The sequence below is a fragment of the Monodon monoceros genome, unplaced genomic scaffold (assembly GCF_005190385.1).
Source record: "Monodon monoceros isolate NGI ecotype Baffin Bay Population unplaced genomic scaffold, NGI_Narwhal_1 Super_Scaffold_1, whole genome shotgun sequence".
In the NCBI taxonomy this organism is placed as follows: Eukaryota; Metazoa; Chordata; class Mammalia; order Artiodactyla; family Monodontidae; genus Monodon; species Monodon monoceros.
The window spans coordinates 40,085,694-40,112,048 of NW_021703765.1; the positions used below are offsets into that span (position 1 = coordinate 40,085,694).

A 26,355-nucleotide genomic window follows, 5' to 3' on the forward strand; every position below is an offset into this window, starting at 1 on the left:
TTAGTCTTCACATATTTAGGGACTTTCCAGTTATCTTTCTGTTACGGATTTCTAGTTTAATTCCCTTGTTGTCTGATCACAGACATTGTATGATTCCTTTTTTATAACTTTTTATTTTATATTGGAGTATAGTTGATTAACAATGCTGTGTTAGTTTCAGGTGTACAGCAAAGTGATTCAGTTATACATATATGTGTATGATTCCTTTTTTAAAAGTTTGTTTAGATGTTTAAGTGTCATTTTTTCTCTTTTTTTAAATTGAAGTATAGTTGATTTACAATGTTGTGCTAGTTTCTTGTACAGGAATGTAGTTCATTTATACATAAATATATTTGTATTTTTTCATATTCTTTTCCATTATGATTTATTACAGGATATTGACTGTATCAATAGTTCCCTGTGCTATATAGTAGGACCTTGAGGTTTATCTACTTTATATAGAGTAGTTTGTATCTGCTAATCCCAAACTCCTAATTTATCCCTCCCCACCTCCTTTCCCCTTTGGTAACCATAAGTTTGTTTTCTATGTCTGTGAGTCTGTTTCTGTTTCATAAATAATTTCACTTGTGTCATGGTTTAGATTCCACATATAAGTGATATCATATGATATTTGCCTTTGTCTGACTTACTTCACTTAGTATGATAATCTCTAGGTCCATCTGTGTTGCTGCAAATGGAATTATTTCATTCTTTTTTATGGCTGAGTAGTATTTTTAATGCTAGGAAAAGACAATGTGTTGTCCTTAGAATGTTCTTGGCCACAGTAATATGGTCTATAACTTTACAGTTTAGAAGTTTGTGACTTTGCTTGAGTTCTTTTTCAAGTATTTCAACCAACCCTTAACTCCTTTTTAGAGAAAAATCTTGGCCCTGCCTTCAAATACTATTTGTTCGTCTGTGAATCAAAGTTTATAGGGCCTTTATTTGAGCAAAGTAAAAATCAAAACCTTCTAAAAAGCTTTCTTGAAGAGCATAATTTCTGCCACTCCAGGCCTCTTTAGAGCAAGTCCATTTTGTTCAATGGACAGAACAAAACAACTTTAATAAGCCAAAATTTGATTTGTGCACTATGCAACTTCTATCACAATTCCAGGTGAAACTGGTGGTATTTTTAAAATGGTTATAAAATGGACATTCTGATAATTTATTCATTTTGATTCTTGAGAATTTATGCTTCCTAGTCAAATCTAGAGGATATTACTTTTGACCCATGTGCAATAGCCTTTATTGAGTTATGAGCTGATATTACATCCTTGGCTTTTAACAAAGGTTGGTAAAAGTAATGGTCAAAATTGACCATTGCTGCTTATTTTTTCATACTAATGAGAGATATGGTCATACTGCTCAAGATGGTCAAAGATCTATGCACCTAGTTTACTTTAGATTTCAGAACTAAGAGAAAACTTGTCTTGATAAAATTGTATTCCTTCTGTTATTAATAATTAGGCATTCTCTAAAGTTTCATGTTCCCCTCTGGTTTAAGCAGCCTAGAAGCTCAGAGTCGTTTATGCTTTTAATTGCTAGCATAATCACTTTTCTTTAGCCCTTTCTATGAAACATATTTACAACTTAGATCTTGTACTCTTTTACGTTTGTTCCATTTGATTTTAGTTTACTAAGATTCTTCCCTACTACATTCAGAGGCAGAATACTTTGTCAAAGTTGAGTGAAAGGAAGCCATTAACTGTAATATTGGGAGCATCCAATTAGTGGTACATGTTTGCTGGGAAAAAGCATTAAGGCACAGATAAAACAGAAGTAGTGTGAAGGTATATTAAGATGTAAGTCCTTCAGATGGCAGCTGGGTATCCCCTTAGTTAAGTATCAGAAAAGTTTATTTTCCTGACACGTGTATGAGGGAGTAAATAAACCTGAAAAATATGATAGAAATAAAGCATGTTGATGGTGCAAACATTTGAGGACAGAAAAAAACTTTATTTGACTTGGTGCAAAAACTACATGAAAACATAACTTCCATTTCCATTCTACTGGATTACAGATTTGTTTGCTAGAAAAGAGGTGATGAATTAGCTCTTCAGCATTTCCATTTCAATCTGTGGATTTTGTTTCTATTTTTTTTCTCCCTTTTCAAAGAGAAATGTGATTTTGTTGATCGAGTATAGGTTTTGGAGTCAAATGTTTTGTTAATTTAAATCCTGGTTCTGCTAATTATTTATTTTGAGAATATTACTTAACCATATTGAGCCTAGGTTTCTCATCTCTTAAATGAGTGTAACAATACTTCTGTTGTACCTTTGTGTGATAAATAAATAATATTGTATATAAAACATTTAACTTGGAGCCTAACAGATAATATATTTTCAAAAGTATTAGGGATAAACAACATAAAGAACATTTCATAGAAGGAGGCTGGCTACCTTAACTTTTTTGGACAGCCTTTAATAGCTGACACATTTAACTCATGTCTGTCTCCTGATAAATGTGTAGATTCTGAAAAACACACTGAAAGTAATAGTTGTTTGTTGAATGCTTAATGCGAATACTGCCTTGGGTCAACTCCTTTGTATGTGTTATCTTCAACTCTCACAGTAATTTTGTAGAAAAGAGTATGTTATCCCAATTTTACATCTATGAAAACTAATATTTGATAAAGGCAAAGACATTGATATATCGACTCTCATAAGCTGCTGGAGTTTCCAACTCACTGTAAATTAGTATTGACAGAACCTTTCTGGAAAGTAATTTATCAGTGTAAGTAAAGAATTTTAAATACATTCATAATCTATAATTCATTAACATTATTTCTAAAAATATGACTTAAAGTCACCAGATAACAAAGACGGACAAAAACTGTAAAGATGCATATTTAAAGGTTTATAATTAATTACATAATAACTGCCAGAAAGTATGCTACAGGAGGACAAGAATTATTGTCTGTTTTGTACACTGCTGCATCGCTAGACCTAACAGTGCTTAGAACAAAGTAGGTACTCAATAAATGTTTATGGAAAGCATGAATACATAGTTAACATATAGTAGGAAAATTTAAATACACAGATTTCTAGGAAATAGAGTAGTAGATAAATATATGAGTACAAGGATAAATTGCAAATTCATTTAATTTAGAATTTAAAAAATTAATGGAATTTCTGTTTTTTTAGTGGCTGAAAAAGACCTTATTAGGCTGACTCTACCAAAGATAATATTTAATCTGTGGACCTAAAAAAGGAATACACCAAAAAGTCACAATGTGTATCTTTGGGTTTGGGGGTTCACTTTAATTTTTTTTAATTTAAAAATATTTCTACAAAAAAAGACACATATACCTTCATTAAAAAAAAAAAGAAAGATAAAATAGCATCGTTGTGTTTATTTTTGGATATTACCAAGTTGGGCTGCCACCTGGATTGTCTGTTAGGGTCCTGACCACCAAAAACTGCCCTGGCAGTGCCCAGTCAGAGCTGCCCTGCCCCACTAATTCAGCCCAGCACAGAGTTATTTGCCCAAATCCCAAATTTTCCTTTATGATTTTAATTCTTAATTTTAAAGTCTGTTTCTCTCTGTTCGTGGTCTCATGCCTTATGTAATGAATTCTACAGCTTTTTTCTTAGTGCCCCTTCTGAAATCAAACTGATGCTACATCCGTGATTCTGCGCTTAGATCTATTTATGTTTAGTGTCTCCTCCCATTTTCTCTTTAAACGTGGGTCTCTGGACACATAGCATTGACTGTTCCATGCTTTGCTCTTCAGCTGTCCTTTCGTGTAGCACAGGAGTCTCTTCCACTAGAATAGCCCTCTGCTGCCACCTTCTGGTATCTGGCTGCTAAAGCCAGGCAGCAGGTCAAAGGTGACTTTCAGTGTGGGCTCTTCCCAACCTCTTGAGATGCTGTCACCCCCTTTCCCTCGGCTTCCTTCAAACTCTTCAAAGTGATCTTTTTATACATTTTTATTTCTTTTTTCCAAAACCAGAATTGAGTAGTTGAAACAGAGACCTTACAGACCCAAAGTCTAAATTATTTACTATCTAGCCCTTTACAGGGAAAACTTGCAGACCCCTGCTCTAAAGAATGTAGGAATAGCAGACGTAGGGAGCAGCCACAGCCTTTAGGGATGCAGGAAAGTATCCACATAAGGATCAATTGTGGAAGAAGCTGCCTCCTGCAAAGCAGAATAAGGCCTTATAGGAAAGGGTGTTCAGTGTTCAGTGGATGGTCCATAAGCAGAGAAACTTGGCGAAGGTTGACTGGAGTTTGAATGGAATTTCTGGGTAGAGCACCTGGCTGGAAGGCGAGCACTATTGGTTCTTCACAGACCAGCTGACAGCAGTTCTGCAAGTGGAAGTAGAAATCAATCGAAACCAAAACAAGGCTGGGAAGCCCCTTGCTGCTGCCTCGTAAGCCCCTCCACGCCCTCTACTGATAAAGCCTCATTTACTCCAGCTGGCAAAAGAAAACTGTTTACATTACTAGACCCAGCTCCAGTATCTCCAATTAGAGTTAAAAATTTGAGCTAAGGATTTAGAGCTGAGGCAGAAATACATAGTCCACATGCAAACTTCTCTGATCTAGTTGGGTGCTACATGTAGTCGAGCACCATGTATCGCATTTATCTGTTATAACTTTGAGTCCCCTTTAATCTTACAGTGTCCTCTACATTTTTGTTAAATTTGTCTTTCATTGCATAGACATTTTTTAGAGAGTCTAGGCCAGTTACTTTGCAGAATTTCTCTCAGTGTGGACTTATCTTTCTGTTTACTCATGATTACATTCAGGTAAAACACTTTTGGCAGGAATGTTATATAAGTTATAATATTGTATCAATGAGATATATCACAAAACACACTGTATAAGTTTTTCTCATAACTAGTGATAGTAAGTTTGATCAGTTGGTTAAAGTTGTGGTCAACAGGTTTATCCATCTCGCTATTATGATTAATAAGTACTCAACTGAGTTTTTGCAAGAATATGCAACTATCTTTGTTTCCAAAAAGTCTTCATCCAGTGGACTTAGCACTCATTGGTAATTCTTGGTTGAATCCATTATTGTAACAGGTGTGAAATGGTGATGTTACTGGGCTTTCATTCTCTTTACCACACATTGGCAATTTGAAAAACCGAAAAGCCTGGCACTGGTTGGGCTGCAGGCCGTGTTCCTGAAAAAGGCACTCTTCTTGCAGTTCTTATTCAGTTACTTATCTCCCTGCCTTTCCTACCACCTCAACTATTTCCCTAGGTCTCAGGGAAAACATCCTATAGGCCTTGTTTTACTCTCCTCAAGATGCTATTTATGAATGAGAATATGATTATGATATTTTAATGAAAGGCAAGTTTCTCATATAAAAAGATTTTTAAAAAACATTTTTGAATTTGAAAAACCCTGAAATTTTAGCAATTTTTGCTATTTGTTAATGCACTTGTTCAATAAATTGTTCATTCAGCAAATATTGTGTACCAGACAGAGTACTGGAAACTGAGGGTAGAGTAGGGGGCTTACTTCAAAGTGCTATAGAGTGTGCCCAAGCTGTAGTATCAGCAGTCTTGAGTATTGATACTTGTTGAGTGTTAGTCATGAGGCAAGTGCCATGACATCTATGATCTTAGTTTTCTCATCTTTGAATGTGGACAACTGTAGCTAGGTCACTAAATGGATATGATGATTCACTTACATACAGATGCATGCATGCGCAAGCACACACACACACACACATACACACAGGCAGCTCTCACTTTGCACAGCATCAAGTTAGCTGAAACTTGTACATATCTGAGCCATGTTCCTATTTTGCATGGTCCCCACATGCACAAGTTTCAGTAAGCATGGCATCCTACAAGACGAGGGCTGCCTGTATATATAAAACATTCTAGGAAATTGCCTGGGGTACAGCAAATTCTCAAAAGTGGTACTTATATGATTAAATCCAGAAATCTTTTTACAACTACTGTAGCTCTTTGTCATTGTCCAGCCTCTCTTTTTGAACGTTTTCAATGATAGTGCAATAGTGTTTTACTAAGAAGACCACACTTTTTTCTTTTTTAGCATCTTTATTGGAGTATAATTGTTTTACACTGGTGTGTTAGTTTCTGCTTTATAACAAAGTGAATCAGCTATATGTATACATATATCCCCATATCTCCTTCCTCTTGCGTCTCCCTCCCACCCTCCATATTCCACCCCTCTAGGTGGTCACAAAGCACCGAGCTGATCTCCCTGTGCTATGCGGCTGCTTCCCACTAGCTATCTATTTTACGTTTGGTAGTGTATATATGTCCATGCCACTCTCTCACTTCGTCCCAGCTTACCCTTCCCCCTCCTCGTGTCATCTACGTCTGCGTCTTTATTCCTGTCCTGCCCCTAGGTTCTTCATAACCATTTTTTTCTTAGATCCCATATATATGTATAAATAGCATACGGTATTTATTTTTCTCTTTCTGACTTACTTCACTCTGTATGACAGACTCTATGTCCATCCACCTCACTACAAATAACTCAGTTTCGTTTCTTTTTATGGCTGAGTAATATTTCATTGTATATATGTGCCACATCTTCTTTATCCATTCATCTGTTGATGGACACTTAGGTTGCTTCCATGTCCTGGCTATTGTAAATAGAGCTGCGATGAACATTGTGGTACATGACTCTTTTTGAATTATGGTTTTCTCAGGGTATATGCCCAGTAGTGGGATTGCTGGGTCGTATGGTAGTTTTTTCTTTTCTTTTTTTTTTTTTAACATCTTTATTGTAGTATAATTGCTTTACAATGGTGTGTTAGTTTCTGCTTTATAACAAAATGAATCACTTATACATACATTCCCATATCTCTTCCCACTTGCGTCTCCCTCCCTTCCACCCACCCTATCCCACCCCTCTAGGTCGTCACAAAGCACCGAGATGATCTCCCTGTGCTGTGCGGCTGCTTCCCACTAGCTATCTATTTTACGTTTGGTAGTGTATGTATGTCCATGCCACTCTCTCACTCTGTCACAGCTTACCCTTCCCCCTCCCCATATCCTTAAGTCCATTCTCTAGTAGGTCTGTGTCTTTGTTCCCGTTTTACCCCTAGGTTCTTCATGACATTATTTTTTTCTTCGATTCCATATATATGTGTTAGCATACGATATTTGTCTTTCTCTTTCTGACTTACTTCACTCTGTATGACAGACTCTAGGTCCATCCACCTCATTACAAATAGCTCAATTTCATTTCTTTTTATGACTGAGTAATATTCTATTGTATATATATGCCACATCTTCTTTATCCATTCATCTGATGATGGACACTTAGGTTGTTTCCATCTCCAGGCTATTGTAAATAGAGCTGCAATGAACATTTTCGTACATGACTCTTTTTGAATTATGGTTTTCTCAGGGTATATGCCCAGTAGTGGGATTGCTGGGGCGTATGGTAGTTCTATTTGTAGTTTTTTAAGGAACCTCCATACTGTTCTCCATAGTGGCTGACCAATTCACATTCCCACCAGCAGTGCAAGAGTGTTCCCTTTTCTCCACACCCTCTCCAGCATTTATTGTTTGTAGATTTTTTGATGTTGGCGATTCTGACTGGTGTGAGATGATATCTCATTGTAGTTTTGATTTGCATTTTTCTAATGATTAATGATGTTGAGCATTCTTTCATGTGTTTGTTGGCAGTCTGTATATCTTCTTTGGATAAATGTCTATTTAGGTCTTCTGCCCATTTTTGGATTGGGTTGTTCGTTTTTTGTTATTGAGCTGCATGAGCTGCTTGTAAATTTTGGAGATTAATCCTTTGTCAGTTGCTTCATTTGCAAATATTTTCTCCCATTCTGAGGGTTGTCTTTTCATCTTGTTTATGGTTTCCTTTGCTGTGCAAAAGCTTTTAAGTTTCATTAGATCCCATTTGTTTATTTTTATTTCCATTTCTCTAGGAGATGGTTCAAAAAGGATCTTGCTGTGATTTATGTCACAGAGTTGCAGAATTAAAAAAGCAACATATCCCCAGTGTTCATAACCTTCTTAGCAGATTCTGTTTGAGAACCAGCTATGGCATCACTGGCAGATTGACACCTCTTGAACACAGTGTCTCAGTTCCATTCCTCTATCTGTGGAATAAGCGGCTGAGTTACAGAATCTAACAATCCTGTTGCCTGGAAAGTCTCATGGAAAGGCCGGCTTTGCAAGGACATGAGAGTCAGAAGGCTCTACACTAAATATTCCACTCACGTTGAAGGGTCCTAGGTATCCAGGTGTCACTGAGATCCTAAGTCAATGAGATAAAGTCCCTGGGCTCTCAGTGTGGATTAGCATCCTGCTTCCAATGTGTGCTACCTCTTTGCTTTTTGGCAATTTATATAATCTGTCCCAGTTTTCCCATTTACAAAAGGGGACAATAATAGCAATTTCATGGATTTCATTATGAAGTTGAAACAAGGTAACTCTACATAGTAGGCAGGTAATAATAATACTTTAGTCATAAGTCTTAGTAGCACTAATAGTAGTTTTATCAAGGGGATTCATGACATATATATGTATTGTTTAGTGGACATAACTGCCCAGATTCTACTTCAGGAATCAGTTAAGTCACTTTGCTTAAGGTCATTCCCCTTCCTGGGACAGCTCATATCCAACGACTGATAAATAGAGGAGTAGCCTTGCCACCTTGGTCTGACTTGGGGCAAAGCCGAAGGCCCCTTCTTGCTCCAGGACTCCCCATGGAGCTGACTGAGGTCGTTGTTGAGTGCTTTGCAGCTCAGCCTGTGTTTCTGCCCAGTCCTTGATCTTCTCCCTGTCTTCCCACTGGTCCCCGCTCCAGTCCAACAGGAGTTGATTCCAGGTGCACTCCTTAATAAGAATCCTGCATACCAAACCCCACCTCAGAGTCAGCTTTACAGAGAATGCTGCCTGTGACAACAGAACGGGAAGACAAATAAGTCACCTCGCTCAGATATTTCACTGTGTGGCCTGAGACTTGTGACCATCAGAGATCACCTTATATCACTCTTTGGCATGTTCTAGGATGTTTTGAAGGTCATGGTAAGTCAGTAGTTCTCCTAGGAACTGGTAAACTTCCCAGCATCTTGCCAGTGCCCTGGTGCACCAATCAGACTTCCAGGAAGTGGGAGGGAGGCGATAGTACTGAGGGAAGGCCTTGAGCATCTGGCTGGAAACACTCCCTGTGGCTGGTGGAAGTTGAAATTGTCAGCCCAAGCAGTAAGTAACAGCTATTTTTCCGTTTTGGTGACCAGTCATTTGACCTTGCTCTCTGAGTCACAGAGGTTTGGGGCATGGCAGAAAACAGAGCTTGAAAGAGTTCCCCGAGAGGAAAGAGTGAAACTCCAGATGTTTTTCTGATGGAGAGTGCAGATTTGTCCACTGGTAATAGGTTGAGTTGGTTTTGTATAGAAATACAGGTTTCAAAATTTCAAGGGACTCTTTCCCTTCTTTTCAAAGAAATGCAATTGTTTTACTCTTGCACCTTCAGACTTCTGGTCTATTTTTTTATAATGTCTCATATACTGCCTACAGTTTTTATTGGCCTTATATTCACAAGTTTTTCTTGAACGATGTTAATTTATATAAGTTCAAGGACTTGAATTCACTTAAACAATAGATTTCTCTCTTACTAACAATTAAAAAAAAAAAAAACTTCAAAGGATGAATGAATGAATTTTAAGGAAACACAAACTAATCCCCATTGCAACCAGAGTGGCCTTTTTGCAACAGACACCTTGCTTAACATTCTTCACTAATTTTCTTACTATGCCTTTAAAGATTATGTATAAGCTGATAGTTTATCATTTCATCTTCATGCCTTACTATTTCCCAACTCATCTCCTTGATACACACACACACACACATTTTTCAGTTACTTTCAGACAAAGTTCAAATGTAACACTCTATTCTGGAATACAGTATATTTTTTTCCAGTCTGTAGAGGCATTTTTAATTTGGCTCCATTATTACATGTTTATTTGATAAAACCACTGTATCTGTTGTCATGTTAGAAGAGGCAACTACCAAAGCAATCTACAGATTCAGTGCAGTCCCTATTCATCTACCAATGGCATTCATCACAGAATTAGAACAAAAAATTTTACAATTCATATGGAAACACAAAAGACCCCGAATAGCCAAAGCAATCTTGAGAAAGAAAAATGGAGCTGGAGGAATCAGGCTCCTGGACTTCAAAGTATACTACAAAACTGTAGTAATCAGGACAGTATGCTACTGGCACAAAAACAGAAATATAGATCAATGGAACAGGATAGAAAGCCGAGAGATAAACCCACGCACATATGGTCACCTAATTTACGACAAAGGAAGCAAGAACATACAATGGAGAAAAGACAGCCTCTTCAATAAGTGGTGCTTGGAAAACTGGACAACTACATATAAAAGAATGAAATTAGAACACTACCTAACACCATACACAAAAATAAACTTAAAATGGATTAAAGACCTAAATGTAAGGCCAGACACTATAAAACTCTTAGAGGGAAGCATAGGAAAAACACTCTGACATAAACCACAACAAGATCTTTTTTGACCCACCTCCTAGATTAATGGAAATAAAAACAAAAATAAACAAATGGGACCTAATGAAACTTCAAAGCTTTTGCACAACAAAGGAAACCATAAATAAGACGAAAAGACAACCCTCAGAGTGGGAGAAAATATTTGCAAATGAAGCAACAGACAAAGGATTAATCTCCAAAATATACAAACAGCTCATGCAGCTGAATATCAAAAAAACAAACAACCCAATTAAAAAATGGGCAGAAGACCTAAATAGACATTTCACCAAAGAAGACATACAGATGGCCAAGAGGCACATGAAAAGCTACTCAACATCACTAATTATTAGAGAAATGCACATCAAAGCTGCAATGAGTTATCACCTCACACCAGTCAGAATGGCCATCATCAAAAAATCTAGAAATAATAAATGCTGGAGAGGGTGTGGAGAACAGGGAACCCTCTTGCACTTTTGGTGGGAATGTAAATTGATACAACCACTATAGAGAACAGTATGCAGGTTCCTTAAAAAACTAAAAATAGAACTACCATATGACCCAGCAATGCTACTACTGGGCATATACCCTGAGAAAACCATAATTCAAAAAGAGACATGTACCCCAGTGTTCATTGCAGCACTATTTACAATAGCCAGGACATGGAAGCAACCTAAGTGTCCATTGACAGATGAATGGATAAAGGAGATGTGGCACATATATGCAGTGGAATATTACTCAGCCATAAAACGCAAAATTGAGTTATTTATAGTGAGGTGGATGGACCTAGACTCTGTCATACAGAATGAAGTAAGTCAGAAAGAGAAAAACAAATACCATATTCTAACACATATATATGGAATCTAAAAAAAAAAAAAAAAATGGTACTGATGAACCTAGTTCCAGGGCAGGAATAAAGACATAGACCTAGAGAATGGACTTGAGGACACAGGATGGGAGGGGGAAGCTGGGGTGAAGTGAGAGTAGCATTGACATATATCCACTACCGAATGTAAAATAGTTATTTAGTGGGAAGCAGCAGCATAGCACAGGGAGATCAGCTCGGTGCTTTGTGACCACCTAGAGGGGTGGGATAGGGAAGGTGGGAGGGAGGCTTGAGAGAGAGGGGACATGGGGATATACGTATGCATATGGCTGATTCACTTTTTTGTACAATGGAAACTAACACAGTATTGTGAAGCAATTATACTCCTTTAAAGATCTATTTTTTTAAAAGGCAACCAATTTCTTTTAAATTATCAAAATACATCATTGTATAAATTGGTTTTAGGTATAGCTATGTCCTTAGGTGAAGTAATATTTAAAGATAATAGTTTCTTTATCTCCTCTTTCCTTCTTTGGAGTTACTTTTTTTTCTTTAGGAGAGTGTAACTTTTACTTTAGGAGAGTGTAATTTTGATGGGTTGCTATACTAAGAAAAGGAAGGGTTGTAGGAGAGACTTACTGACTTGTTTCTTTATAATGTCTGTGTAGACTCTGTGATATGATGAGGGGTTCAGTAATGAAGTAGGAATTTTAGAGACATTTCTCAACCTCCACTGTTCTTCTTTACAAAGCTATACATCTCTTTTGAATATGGAGGACAGCTTAAATCCAAGACAGCTCCTCCCTCAATAAGAGGTTCCAAGATGTAATTCTAAAAGCAGAAGGAAATTTTTGAGTTATTTCCAAATCTGCTTTTGTGATGATATAAAGTACAACTATGAAGAATTTAAGACTCTCTATCCAAGTAGCAAAAGAGAAGATTTTTCCACATATTTTTTGCCCACTAACTTGCAAGAATGATTTTTTTAAAATAAGAAAGGAAAAAAAAAGAGAAATTTTTCTAGCCAAATGGAGAATCTGATCATATTTTGCAAACTTTAAACTTGAATTTACCTTGCCTTCAAAATTGAATACGTTCATTCTGGAAAATAGTATTAAAAACAAACAGATAGTTTTTAAAAAGAGGGATTGAAGACTATCTAGTTTTTCCCTTTTGATTTTCCTACTTCGGTATTTTAGTTCAGGATTATAAAATACAAACTAAATTGAATGGAAATTCTGTATTCTATTTCCTGATCTTGTAGCACTTGCTAATTTTGCCTCAGATAACATTAGGTTTATTTATAAAAAATTATAACACTCAATTTGTAATGAGCAGTTTACTCTTCGTTTTAACCTAAGTAAAATGCATTTTATGTTGGCAGTTCTAAAATGTTTCTTGATATTCTATAAATAAAACCTCCTTTTTAAAAAATTTGATAATATATAGGGCAGAGAAGAATTCCTGAAAAAACTCACTCGAGGTGAAGTGGCTAATGGAATGATGATTCAGGTAATCCCAATTTGGTTTCAATATTTTATTCTTCCTTTAATTTGTATTTTACGTAGCATTTTAAATTTGCCTGTAATGAGGCATCTTTTCACTACTTGGTTTGCAAGCCAGCAGTTTTCTCTCCTTAGTTGATGACAGTTGCCCTCTGTGTACGACTAGCAGTGTCTGATCATGCATAAAGAAACTGACCTCTCATATACATATCTCATTTTGTGGTTTAATGGGAATTTCTGCCAGCCTAGTAAAAGGGCAGTGGGATCTTATTCCTAAGTGTCTCTTTAGTTTGCTTTGTGATGATGTCATGTTTTCTTTACTTTTAATGTCTTTCAATTGGACTCTTTTATTTAAGACTGAAAAGAAAACATGCTATATTTCTATATAAAGATTTTGAAACTAAAGCCTTATAACTAGCAAAATCAATTTTACTTTTTAAAAAATCTTTATCTATCACCTGCATATCCTTTGGGACCTAGATTGGGTGTTCTGAACACTGGCATGTTTGTAGACTGCCTCCCCTTCAGAAATACATAAATATTTGAAATTACTATAAAAAGAATAAAATCAAGAGGCAAAACAGTCTAAGACAGTGTTAATTTTAAAATTTATTTGAGATTATCTGCATCTCTGTTCCTCTTTGAGGCAAACACAAATTTTGTGATTTTTTTCTATTGGGAAATTTGATATTTTCAAACATATAAAAGCAGTGTCTCTCTAATTCTATATGCTTGAAAATGCCAAATTCCCTAATTTATTTCTCTCTGTAGATAAGCCCAATAATTCCATAATCTTCCAATCCTTTTTGCTTAATAGTTTGTTATTAACTTCTTATTTATTAGTTTGATTTGGTCTTAGAATGCAGGAATTACATATATTTCAATATTTGTCATTAGCGTGCCATCTAACCTTATTATCCTCCAGTACTTACTTAAGGATATCTGATTTTTATTATCTATTAAATTTTTTCCTCTCATTTTTTGTAATATTACCTCTCTTCTTTTTAAATATGCTATATTCGTACCTATTGCTTTTTTATGGTGGCATTTATTGTTTTCATTTTTAGACATTACTGACCAGTACAGGATAGAGTCTCAATAAATGTTTAGGTAATTAATAACAATGAATCATTTTAAAAATCTTTGCTGGCAGAAAAGACTGTTTTCCCTTCAAGAAGAGCAGGCACTTGAGAAGCAGGATCTTATGAGAAAGAAAACAATATATGCCTTAGCACTGGCAGAAATGGAGATACCACTGCTTAAACTAGAAGAAGAAGCTGTAAAACTCAGAAATTGCCACAAAGAACATTCTGATGTAAGCATTTATAATTAATCCAGAAACTAATTTGCAGGAATATTCAGGTCAGTAAATCATCTATGCGATTTTACATTATCATTTGCAAAATTATGATTTCACATAGGAAGACACAAAAGCATGGACAAAATAAGTAACTATTTTATGACCACACAACTGATCTACAGTGGAATTATATAGCAAGACTATTAACGCTATTACCTGGAACCCAACACTTTATCTTAGAGAGTACTTAGGAAAAGCAGTTTTCAAATGGGTGAGTAGTGATTTATCTGGTATGATTACCCACTGTAGTAAATTTAATTCAAAGTCTTCACTGCTTGTTAATAAAATTCCAAAGCTACGTTTGCTCAAATATAGAATATAATGCATCTTGACATTTTCGTGGTAAATTTTTGATGTATGTAAATGAAGTTAAGACAGCTAGGATGAAAAATAAAGCAAATGTTAATAAAATATTTTCAAAACAACAAGTTTACGGCAGTAACTGATATTACTAGCCCTTCCCAAAGAAAAATATGCATACATCATATCATTAGTCTTCTGGAGAATTAGAAGGTGTGGTAGGAATTATACATTCTTGTCCTCGGCTGCAGGGAGGATGTACGTATATTCATTTGGGCCATTTTGGCAACAGGGTTTTTTTTTCTTTGCAAATGATGATGTAACTTTATATTCTTAGTCTTTAATAATTTTCAAAATTTCATTATTTTAAAAACTTTGTGATTTTCAAAGTTTTCCTATTACGAATGTTTATTTTGGTCTTCAAAGCATCTCTGAAGTAGGGAAGAGAGAGTTTATCTGTAACATAGACATGAGAAAACTTGGGCCTACCTGCATGAAGCCACTTGTACAATGCCATAAACCATGGAAACAGCAAATTCTGAGTGTACTTCTTGGGGCTTCTAAATGCTTATCCTAGCGCTCATGTAATGAATATATAACCAGTACTAACACCTAGTGATATAAATGATTTTAATAATAGCTCCTCCTTACATTAATGATAAGAGTTTATTAATTGCATCAAAGCCTTGGTTTAATCATCTGAGTATGATAATGAATTCCAGAAAAGATTAATAACTTCTATCTTTTCTTATTTTATAATAGCCATTGTTTTATACCTTCTTGTAGTGCAGTAATCATTTTTGTTTTATTATTCTTTAATAGTGTATAAATCATAACTATTAATTTAGCATAAACTCCTTGAAAGAGTAAGTTCTCGTACACTTTCTATAATGATTGCTGAAAATTTGGAGTTTTAATTTTGGTTAAAATATTTTAAATATTGTGAGGAAAATTTATTTCTATGTGAGTTTATTAGTTTTTGTTACTTAGCTAAAATTGATTAGACTTTTATTTTCTTGGGTAATTCAAATTGAATATTGGGATTATGGATATCCTAGTATGTTTTTGTAATTCATGTGTGGTGAATTCCTTTCCTTTTATACCAAAATATATGTTGTTGTTATTAAAATAGTTGCTTGGGAACTATCTGGTCTAAACCAAGATAATTGGATTGTAAATGTTGCACATCTTAATTTCTAAATGTCCTTTAGTTACTAGGAGAAATAATTGAGAGGAAAGAATATGTTAAAAGAAATGTAGAGAAAACAAAGAAAAAATTACAAAGAAAGGGGAAGAAAACCCAGGATGCATTAATGAAAACTGAGGTAAGAAATTTAATGTCAAAAAATAATTTTGAATTTACAGCCTTTTCATCTCAATGAAAACTATGCCAGCAAATTTAATTTTAGGTGGATGTCTCTCATTTCTAATTGGTTGCACTAAGTTGATTCTGCATGCATGCATGCACATGGGCGTGTGTGTGTGCGCACACACACACACACACACACACACACACACACAGAGTCTGTGTCTTCATTTTCTCTCTTACAGTGTCTTTCCCACTGGTATAGTGTATCCTCCTGTTACCTTTCCTACAAAGTAGAGATAGGGATTTGTAGTGTCTGAGATAGTACCATGATTCTGAAGATGAGACCAATGTACAGATTGAAACATTTGTTAATATCTGACATCTAAATGTTACCCTCAAGCTGGTATGTAGGCAGCATGAACAAATGGCTATATATCAAAGGACTTCAGGGCTTTTTCCAACTTAGAAATATTTACTCCCTTAAAATCCTCACATCTAACATTCTAACTTTAGAGAATCATTGGATATGGGAAAGTAGAGATAGTCCATTGTCTTTAACTTGCTATCCTCTGGATATATTTTAAAGGTAGCACCAATATGATTTGTTAGTGGACAGCTTGTGGGCCATGAGATGGAGGTGTAATCATATCCTTTAAATAAAGTTAACCCTGTACAGGGCCACAAAAGAAATATTTTTTAAAATTACCAAGGAAAATAATATGTATAATAATAATAACAGATATTAATATTTTGCATGTTTTTTATATGTCACGCATTGTTCTAAGTGCTCAGACCTATTAACTAATTTCATCTTCATGATAACCCTGTGAAGAGTGTACTATTATTATCTGCATTCTACAGTTGAAGAATCTGATGCATTGTTTTTTAATTAACTTGTTCAGTTTCACCCAGCTTGTTAATTCAATGTATCTGGCACTAGAAGCTCTGCTCCTGACCATTACATTATACTGGTCAAATCATATAGGTTACTTTTATTGACCTCGGTGAAGTAAAATCAGAACTCAATAACAAAAAATATAGCAGAAAGAAAAAATATGTAGACCACTGGAAATGTTTTTTAAATCACATTTTATTTACTTCTGTGTTAAGGAATATTTAGAATTACAAATTACCATTTATTACAAGTGACTGATGATAAACTATAAAGCAAAATTTATGGAATGGGCCAACATTATAATTTGGTATTACCAATAAATTATTTTGGTAAGAAGAACTAAAAATACTTGGCATATCTATGAAAGGCAAAAAGAACGTGCCATGATAAAAATTAAAAGAGACATAATTATATACGAAATTGCATAGCAATTTGTTTTAAAATCTTGATGAAGTATATAATTTATTTTTGAAATACAAATGATGAAAACTGGGTGAAGAGAAAAAAATAACAAAAATGGATCAATAACAATAAAACTGGTCTAAACTCTACCAGTAACGGCAAGAACAAGCACAGATGCTTTATAGGCCTCCCCACAAAACCAGGTAGAGAGCATAAGAAAGCATGGAAAGCTTCTAAATTTATTCTATAAAAGTATAACCCTGAAACCATAACTGAAGAATATTAGCATAAGTAAGAAATCTGTAGGTGATCTCACTTATGAACATAGATGACAAAATCTTAAATATATCAGTGAATTGAATTTTACAACGTGCTAAAAATGATATACTTTACAAAATAAGAGTCCTTTGAAGAATGTGAAGATGATTGAGCATAAACAAGTGTACTAATATAATTCACTTCATTTACACAAGTGAAAGACAGTTAGCCTAAAATATTTGATAAAATTTGAAAGCCACTGATTTATTTAAAAAAACCTCTTAACTGTCTAGATATATAATGAAAACATCCATACCTTAATAACATGTGTTATAGTGTCTACCAGTATTTTCCAGCAAACATGATACTTAATTATGAAACATTAAAAATAAATCCATTAAAATCAGGAACAAAACATTCAGGCCAGCTCTTACAACCCAGCACACTGCTGTTATTGATGACAAATTACTTGTAACGTGTCACAAAAGATAAAACATGTGTTCAAGACTGCAGTGGAATGCCACCACAGTTCTTATATCCACATCTGAATATTTGCTAAAATAGTAACTAAAAATTTCCAAAGGTTAACAAATATAAATAAATTCCAATGAAAAACATGGCTGAATACTTTGTGTGTATGCTCAGTATTATAGAAGTTACTAAGAGTTTGAGGGTTAGAGAAGAAGGGTTCATTTTCTTTTGTTTGTCCTTCAAATTGATGTCTTTCCAATTACTACTGAGTCCTTAAAATGTCTTAAACATTGTTGGAATTTCCTGGAGTTGGAGAAGTAAAAGAAGAAGTTGGTTCACTCAAGAAACACATCATCTTGCTGGGGATCAGACAAGGAAACAGACAGCCTTAATACATTGTGAGCAGAGCCACGTGTAATGGTGTGGGAAGAGTCAAGAAGGAGGAAACGCAGCTGAATCAAGGGCATCCAGGAAGAGTTTTCAGAGGAGGTGATGTCTAAGAATGATAATTACTAATGGAGAAATTGAAGGTTGAATATTTGCCTTGCCATGATGTTTAGAGAACAGAGATGATATACACAAAAAGACTAAAAGAATAATTGGCACTGGAAGCATTCAACAAATGGTTTCCATTATTATTGTTAGCATTATTATTATTATGTAAATTTTAACTTGAAGAAATGAAGTAAGGGCTTTTTAGAAACAGACCTTGTGTTTGCAAAGCAAGGAGATCATGTGAGAATGCTATGTGTTTGTGGAATTGCAAGCACTTTGGTATGACCAGAGTTATAAGGGTTATAAGAGTGCAAATATATGAAGCTAGTGAGACGGGCAATGCCTTGTGTGTCATGCTATGGAACCCCATCCTGAAGAAACTTGCAAACATCATTAATAGTATTTATTAAGTCCTCATTATGTTGACTGGTATATAAACAACACTACAGCAGCATTTCTACCTTCTAAGAACCTAAGTTAGACAAATAATTTTATCTTTTACTGTGTGTAAGCATTTCAGTCATGGGCCAAGCTAAACAGTATTACTGAATTTTATGTTTAACCCCAAGTTAAATCTTAAGTGTGGAATCTGGACATATTGTATTTAGATAACATAAAAGTATTTATTAAATCTTAAATAAATATTAAAAATATCTGAAATAAATAATTTAGAATCTGAATATAATTTTTATTATCTAATATTTATAAAATATATGGTTTTCAAATTTTTGAGATAAGGAGATAAAAAATCTTGTATGGTAAAATATTAATTAACTTCATTTTAGATTCCTAGACCCTTCCAGGTCTGGACATGAAACTGTCTTTGGGTGGAAAGCCTCAAAATTGCTGAAACCTGTGTCACCAGGCTAGAGAAAAAAATAAGCCAAAGAATTGTAAATGTACTGTTCGTATGCCTCAATTCCCATTTGCTCTAATGACACTTCAGCATTCATCAAGACTCACAAATGGTTCTTAGAGTCCCCAGGCTTTTGCTCACTCAAGATATTCAGATGTTGATATATACTCTTGATTGACACGTGCCATGTAACAATTTCTTTTCGCACTGTGGGGACATCTCTAATATTTTTGATGCCATGGAAGGGGATATGGTGCTCACATTTACCAAAGACTCACTGATGGTACCTATGAAAGGTGTCAAAATACACTTTTTGCTTTTCACTGCTGTCTGCAGGAATTGCACTCTTTCTTTCCTTTAGTGTAAAATCCTCTGGCACCACCTTCAGCATCGCTGAATTGGCTGGTATGATCTAAGTTGTTGACCCCATTGCTTCTGAAATCTCAGTTTCCCATGAAAATCATCATTGAAGATTACGGCATGCGTTATGGAATCTGAACGAAAAGTCAGGTTTCGTGATACCGTGCTGTACCCACGATTGCCCATCCTCTCTGACTTGTTCCTACTTATTTTTACCCATACTTGTGCCTCCTCACACTTTTTGTTTGCTTGAATTTTCTCCCAGAAATAACATAATATCCTAGTAGGCCCACTGAAGAATCCTTGTCAGCCATCTCAACTACCTTCTGGTACCAAACAAACCAACCAACCAAAAAAACCCCATTTATTAGTAGAAGAGTTCCAGAAGGTCCAGAAAAAAAAGAAAAGAAGGGATGATACGAAAATTCAAATACAGTACTCAATTTTCCAAATCTTGGACAAACAGAAGATTTTTATAGGAAAATAAGTATGAAAGATTAGCAATTCTTTCTTCTTGAAATCTGTAAGAATAGAGAAAGAATTAGAAGGCACATGGGGAAAACTGGAGGAAAACAGGAGCAACGGGAGCAATTGAGACTGTGAAATCCACTGGGAGGGCAGCACCAGCTAGAAGCAGTGCGAGACGTGGGGAAAAACAACCTTCAGTGAGTCAGTCACCCAGTCAATGAATCAATCCGTCAACATAAACACCAACAGTTATGAAGGGATCATGCAAAAATTGATACAAAATCAAATATCCAATCTGGAATTGGACTGGCCAGCCTTGGGGAATTGTGCTGGTATTAAACATTGACTCCTTTTTCTTAAACATCAGAACAATATATATCCTTGCCTGCCTTTAGTGTACATGTTTGATAACCCATGACCACATGCTGGCATCTTAAGAGACATGCCTTTCAGTTGTGCATGTATGTGTGTGGGAGGGGAGACAAGTTAGTGCAGGGTAGAGAGGGAGGGAGAGGAAGGGCGGGGAGAGAGAATAGATAGTTATAACCCATCTTTTAGAAAACCTCATCAGATGTAAGAGAAGAGAACACAAACCTAAGTTGTTACTTATATTGATAAGAGATTACTATTTGCTTTTAATTGTTCACATGGCCAAAAGTATTTGTGTTTCTAAATTGGAAGGATTTGAAAATCCTAGTACTTAAAGTATTCCTGAATTTTTTTTTTCAGGATAAATGCTCAATAACTTTTAAAGAAATAGAGACCACTAAAAGTAAAACAAGTATTTATCATGCAAAAATAAATCAATTGAATAAAGACTTAGAAGAAAAACAAAAGGAAAAGAATGTTTTTGACCACACACTTGACTGTTTAAAGTAAGTACTTAAAATTTATCAAAATATTAAATGCTTAATATATCATTTATAAAAGAGATGTGATCAAATTTCCATGTTTAAAATTTATTCTTCAAATGATCCATATTTTCTATCATGATTTGATGTGAAATATACATGTGATATTTGATAATTTTGGTTTAAAAACATAATCATAAATTGCTGTCATTTTTCATTGCTCCTCTGGGTTTATTCTTATTGTAATAACTGCTAATGTTTCTCCTTTTCCAAGCATAAGAACTTTTATTCATTATGAAATTCATAACCTCTCCCACTAATTTCAGCATTTTTCACTTATATGACATGGTTAATAATATATATTTTTTCACCCAGCCTTTTTTGATAACAGTTTTGAGGTAAGAGTTTAGAAATTCTATAAAACCTCATGTAATTTATTCACATTAATTGTCTTCAAAAGCCTCTTATACAGTCCCCTCATTAGTCTGGGGCATACCTGACAAAGGCCTTTCACTTTGAGAATAATCATGCTTTAAGACTCTTACTGTATCCATAGACCCCCACTTAGAACTTACATACTCTTCCTATTGAGTATTTCCTATTTTATAATACATTGAGAACAGGATTTGGAGGACTACTGGAGGATTATGCATTGGTCACATTTAGGAATGATGGTCTGATTTAAATATAGAAGGCTAATACAGTATTAGCAAAATCATAACACTTGAGGGATAAAGTGTCAGAAAAATAGTTATGCACAATCTAATACCATGTATCTTAATGGAGTCAAGTCAATGAACTCAACAAGGATTTGTTTAGCTATTACAACACGATTTTATTTTTTATTTAAGTTTATTACAAAATTTACTTTCAAAATGATCATACAGCTTTACCTGAAAATTACTGAATCATATACAGAATATCAGGGAAGATATTACCTGATATTACTTTGAAAGATATGTATCCATATTGTTTAATATCTGTAAGAATATTTGGGGGCTCAAAGGGATAAGCCTGAAATTATATAATTTACACTAAACTTATATTTTGTTCAGGAGCTGATGAATTTTTTTTTCCAGGATTCTTACCATTTCAATTCTTACGTTTTCTTCCATCCTGTGCCTAGATTATGTTGCTTTTCAGGCAAGAACAGTCACCGTGTCCCAGTGAATCCATTCCATCCCTAAACTTGATCAAACTCTGCCTTTGCCCTGGAAGAGGAGAAAAAGAATAGCTGACACTGTGTATCATTTACAAATCTATTAACAGTGATGATGGACAGTGTCAAGTAAGATTTAAAGCTAAGATTGATTGACTTCCTAGTGTGCCAGGCGTTTTGTGGGCAGTCTAAGCACCTATCTCATCCAGTTCTCACAGTGAATTCTTAAATCCTGTCATAACATTCCTACATGAATGCCAGAGAAACAGAGCCTCAGGGAAATTAAATGATTAAGATTGCACTGCTAATTAGTGGTAGAGCTACTCCAGCTTAGGTTTGTCCTGTTCCAAAGTGTGTACTCTTTTGACTGTGCATATTGACTCCCTAAACTAGGACTGGAACGGAAGATTACTGAAGATTAACTGTACTAGGAATAATCTACTGATACTTTCACCTAGTGTCAATGTTGATGTTAGTGAGTGCTTACATAGGACATCTCATAAGAATTATGGATGTTGTTAGTACGAGTGATGAAGTGGAAAAAACAGAGGCAAGACAGATGAAAGGGAAGGACTTTATTTCATTTAAAAGGAGAGACACCCATCTAAAAAGTGTGGCTAGAGTCATGTTTTCAAATTTCCTGATAGCAGCCATAGTAGAGAGAGAGGGAAAAAATGAGTACTTTGAGTTGAGCTGCTGAATCAAATAGAGGTAGTCGGAACTGGATTTGAATTCTGGTTCTGTCATTTACTAATTAGCTTACACAAGCTAATAATACCGAAGTTTAGCTTTTTCATCTGTTAGATGGCTGAAATAATTATTCTTTCATAGGGTGGTTGTTGTATTAAATGAGATATTATATTCAAAGCACTTTAACATTTTAGCCCCCCAAAAATTTTAGTCCTGCTGCCTTTATAACTAACTGTGCAAATGATTCAATTTTCCATACCAGTAGAGATGAAAATGAATGTGGATAACATAAGACTGTGCTGAGCTTTTGCAGCTCTGCTTATTCTAGATTCTGGGTTACTGATCAAGTCTGGCAGTTATTTCTAAAGCGTATTTATTTTTGCAGTATTGTTTTAACCACTTTTTGATGCTTTTTCTACTAGTATAGTTCCTAATATAACTACTGATTTCACCATAAAAATAATTTTACTTCTGTGTCTGGATGTACTTAGTTGCAAATGACAAAATACACAAGGGCACATATACACACGCTAGGGCACACACACACACACACACACACACTCAAACACCAGCTTAAACAATAGTGAAACGTATTATCTTATGTAACAGGAGGCCTCTAGGTAGGGTAGGCTGCAGGGTTTGTTGATTCAGCAGCTCAGCACATGGTACTCATTTTTTGTTTCTTTCTCTCCACTATGGCTGTTGTCAGCAAATTTGAAAACAGGACTCCTTGTTCACATTTAGTGAATTGAGCCCCTTCTACATGGAATTTGGCTCTTGCCTTTCATCTTATTGCACTGTCTTAATATATGTTTAGTGGTGAATAATTAGCCTCTTGCTGGTTGGCTTAATCTAATCAGAATGTACCCTTGGAGTTATATGCTGCATGGAGGGGGAATTCTTCTGGAATGACAACAAAACAGAGGCACACTGGGTAGGCAGCCAAGAGAATCCGCTAAATCTCCAGAGATTGTCTTCCACCTGGATCATTTAGATGTAGCTCATGGAGACAGGCCTATGAAAAGGACTAGGGAATTTTTGCATAGCCATTCAGTCTAAGATTTTTCAATATTGGGTATTTTAAAATGTATCATAAATGCACATTAGAAAATTAAATGTGAATTGATTAATGGCAAATGCAATTCTTTATTTTGTCATAGGGACCAGTTTATAGCCATGAGAGAGAAAAAGGAACATGCACAAGCTGTGTTTGATCATCTCATAAATGAGAAAAAAGCCTGTGAAGAGAGAATCTATGAGGAAGAACAGAGATACAGAACACTCTTTACCATGAGGCAAAGAAATCTATCAAATGTTAAGGTGAGTATTATTTTTGGACTGTTTTAGAATGAAGGAAATATAGTGATAGTCAAATTAACAGCTAGTTTGATGCACTCATTTTTCATACTGAAGTAGCAAAGATGTTTAGATTTTTTAAATAAATATGTTAGCATAATAAACATGCAATGTTTCATTTTTTTAATTTCCTATAATTATATTCATACAGCATATGAATGCTGTATGCATTCTTTTCAGTGCATTTTATGTGCACTCTCATTTTGTCACTGTACTTTTATTTCAAAGTCTACTGATGGCAGGTTATTCAGAGCCATTTTTACGTTTTTAACAGGAAATGTGAAAATAGTTTTGTTTCTGAATAAACATAATTTGAATGTTTACTAGCCACTTCTTTTTAAAAAATGAGGTTATTTTACACTTGCATATGTTTTAATTGAACAGTAACTAGTCAGAAACAAGGAGATCATATGGTAAAATGTGTCTTTTTAGATCTGAAGTTTTATTAAGTTTTATAAAGCTATACATATTAAATTTTTTGATATATGACTAAATGATATACATTTAGCTAAGTGATTCACATCCCATTTTACATTTCATAAGAGTTGTTACATTTAATTGACATAATAGATACCATAGTTTTAAAAAATATATTTATAAATATTACTATTACTTGAAATGCAACAGAAATTACTTCTCAAAAATAAACAACCCCTAGGAATGATGGAAACAAATTAGCAAGAAAGTTATAGGAAGTATAAAATTAATTCAAAATACTGCAGAATGTTGTTTTGATATGAAATTTAAAAATTCTAAAGAGTATGCATAGAAAACAAATTTATGGTTACCAAAGGGGAAAGGGGGGGAGATAAATTAGGAGTTTGAGATTAACATATACACACTACTATATATAACATAGATAACCAACAAGGACCTACTGTATAGCACAGGGAACGATACTCAATATTTTGTAATAACCTATAAGGAAAAAGAATCTGAAAAAAATATATATATATACACATAGATATATATACATATATCTGAATCACTTTGCTATACACCTGAAACTAACACAACATTTTATCAACTGTACTTCAATAAAAAAATTAAAATGAAGTAAAAATAATAAAAAATAAACAACTCTACTGTATTTTATTAAAACTATTTCCTACAAAACTTTAAAAATTATATATTATCATAATATACTTTTATCAGATATTTTTGATTCTGATATTTATATATTCAATTATGATATGTATTCAATAAATTCAATTCCCTTTTTTCCTTTTAACATTTCAAAGACATTGCTAACACATTTTCAAAAAGATTATTTGGAACAAATATACATCGAATAGACATGTATGTGAGTGAATGAACATACCATCTATAATACTATTGCTGTGATCCCTCCTATAAGAAAATTATTAATAAAAGAACAATACTTTTATTAATAATAGTGCCAAGTAACATTTTTCCCTGTTAAATGTGGCTTTTACATAGAAAAAGGTATGTTGGGTTTTTGTGTTTTTTGTCTTAAAAATATGAAATTAACTGGTGCCATCTAGTGGCAACAAATGTTGCCTCCTCTTGGAGGAGTTCCTGGAGGTTTGATGGACTGGGGAAGCTTAAAGTCAAAGGCAGCTCTCAAAACAAGAAGCTTTAAGTTACTTACTGAGTTAAGCATCATTCCCCACCTCATATTTTATCACAGCAGTGGAATTATTTGTTTGAATTCTACCACATTTTCCAATTGTACTGGTGCTGAGGACACTGGGATTTCAGGAATCATTTACTGAGCAGCATTTCAACACTTTAATGGAACCATAATAATTAGTGAAATGACAAAATATGGTCATCAGCAGAGAGATGAAGGGGAAAAATCCTGTATAACTAGCCTCTCAGTAATTGAGAGCTGTATTTCTTTTCATCCCTAAGCTGTCTCTGCTTTCCCATCCCAAAGTGTACCTACATCCAGCCATTCGAACACATCACACAGTCTCGGGTTTTTTTCTTAGCACCAATCTCTATTTGAACTTGCTTTGTTCATTCGTTTTTACTTCTTTGCTGTCTGACTAATCCTGCTATAATAATGTATTCTTTACGAAGACAGGAAATTTTCTGCCACATTCCCCTCTGTATCCTAAAAGCTCAGAACTATGGCTGGCACAAGGGAGGGTCTCAAAAAAAATCATTGAATGACTGAATGAATGATTAAATGGATGAATGTATGCTTTTTTGGGTGTAATTTTTCTGTCCACATGCATGATAGTGGCTAAAAGCAGTAGCATTTCAAAGATTCTTTCCATACCGCATCAGACTGATACTTCAGCAAATATTCATGCTGTACGCAGAAGCTGAATATCTCTCTCTCTCTCTCTCTCTCTCTCTCTCTCTCTCTCTCTCTCT

At 34.7% G+C, this 26,355-nt stretch overlaps 1 protein-coding gene across 1 annotated transcript in view; it reads left to right on the top strand.

Annotated features, from left to right (window-relative positions):
• The window catches only part of CCDC178 (coiled-coil domain containing 178), a 370,122-nt gene that overhangs the window by 112,353 nt on the left and 231,414 nt on the right, over positions 1-26,355 (top strand). The window contains exons 13-17 of the mRNA XM_029217904.1: positions 12,724-12,786; positions 13,933-14,094; positions 15,651-15,764; positions 20,683-20,828; positions 23,814-23,973. Of these exons, the coding sequence (XP_029073737.1) occupies positions 12,724-12,786; positions 13,933-14,094; positions 15,651-15,764; positions 20,683-20,828; positions 23,814-23,973 (645 nt within the window). The remainder of the gene's footprint in view (positions 1-12,723; positions 12,787-13,932; positions 14,095-15,650; positions 15,765-20,682; positions 20,829-23,813; positions 23,974-26,355) is intronic.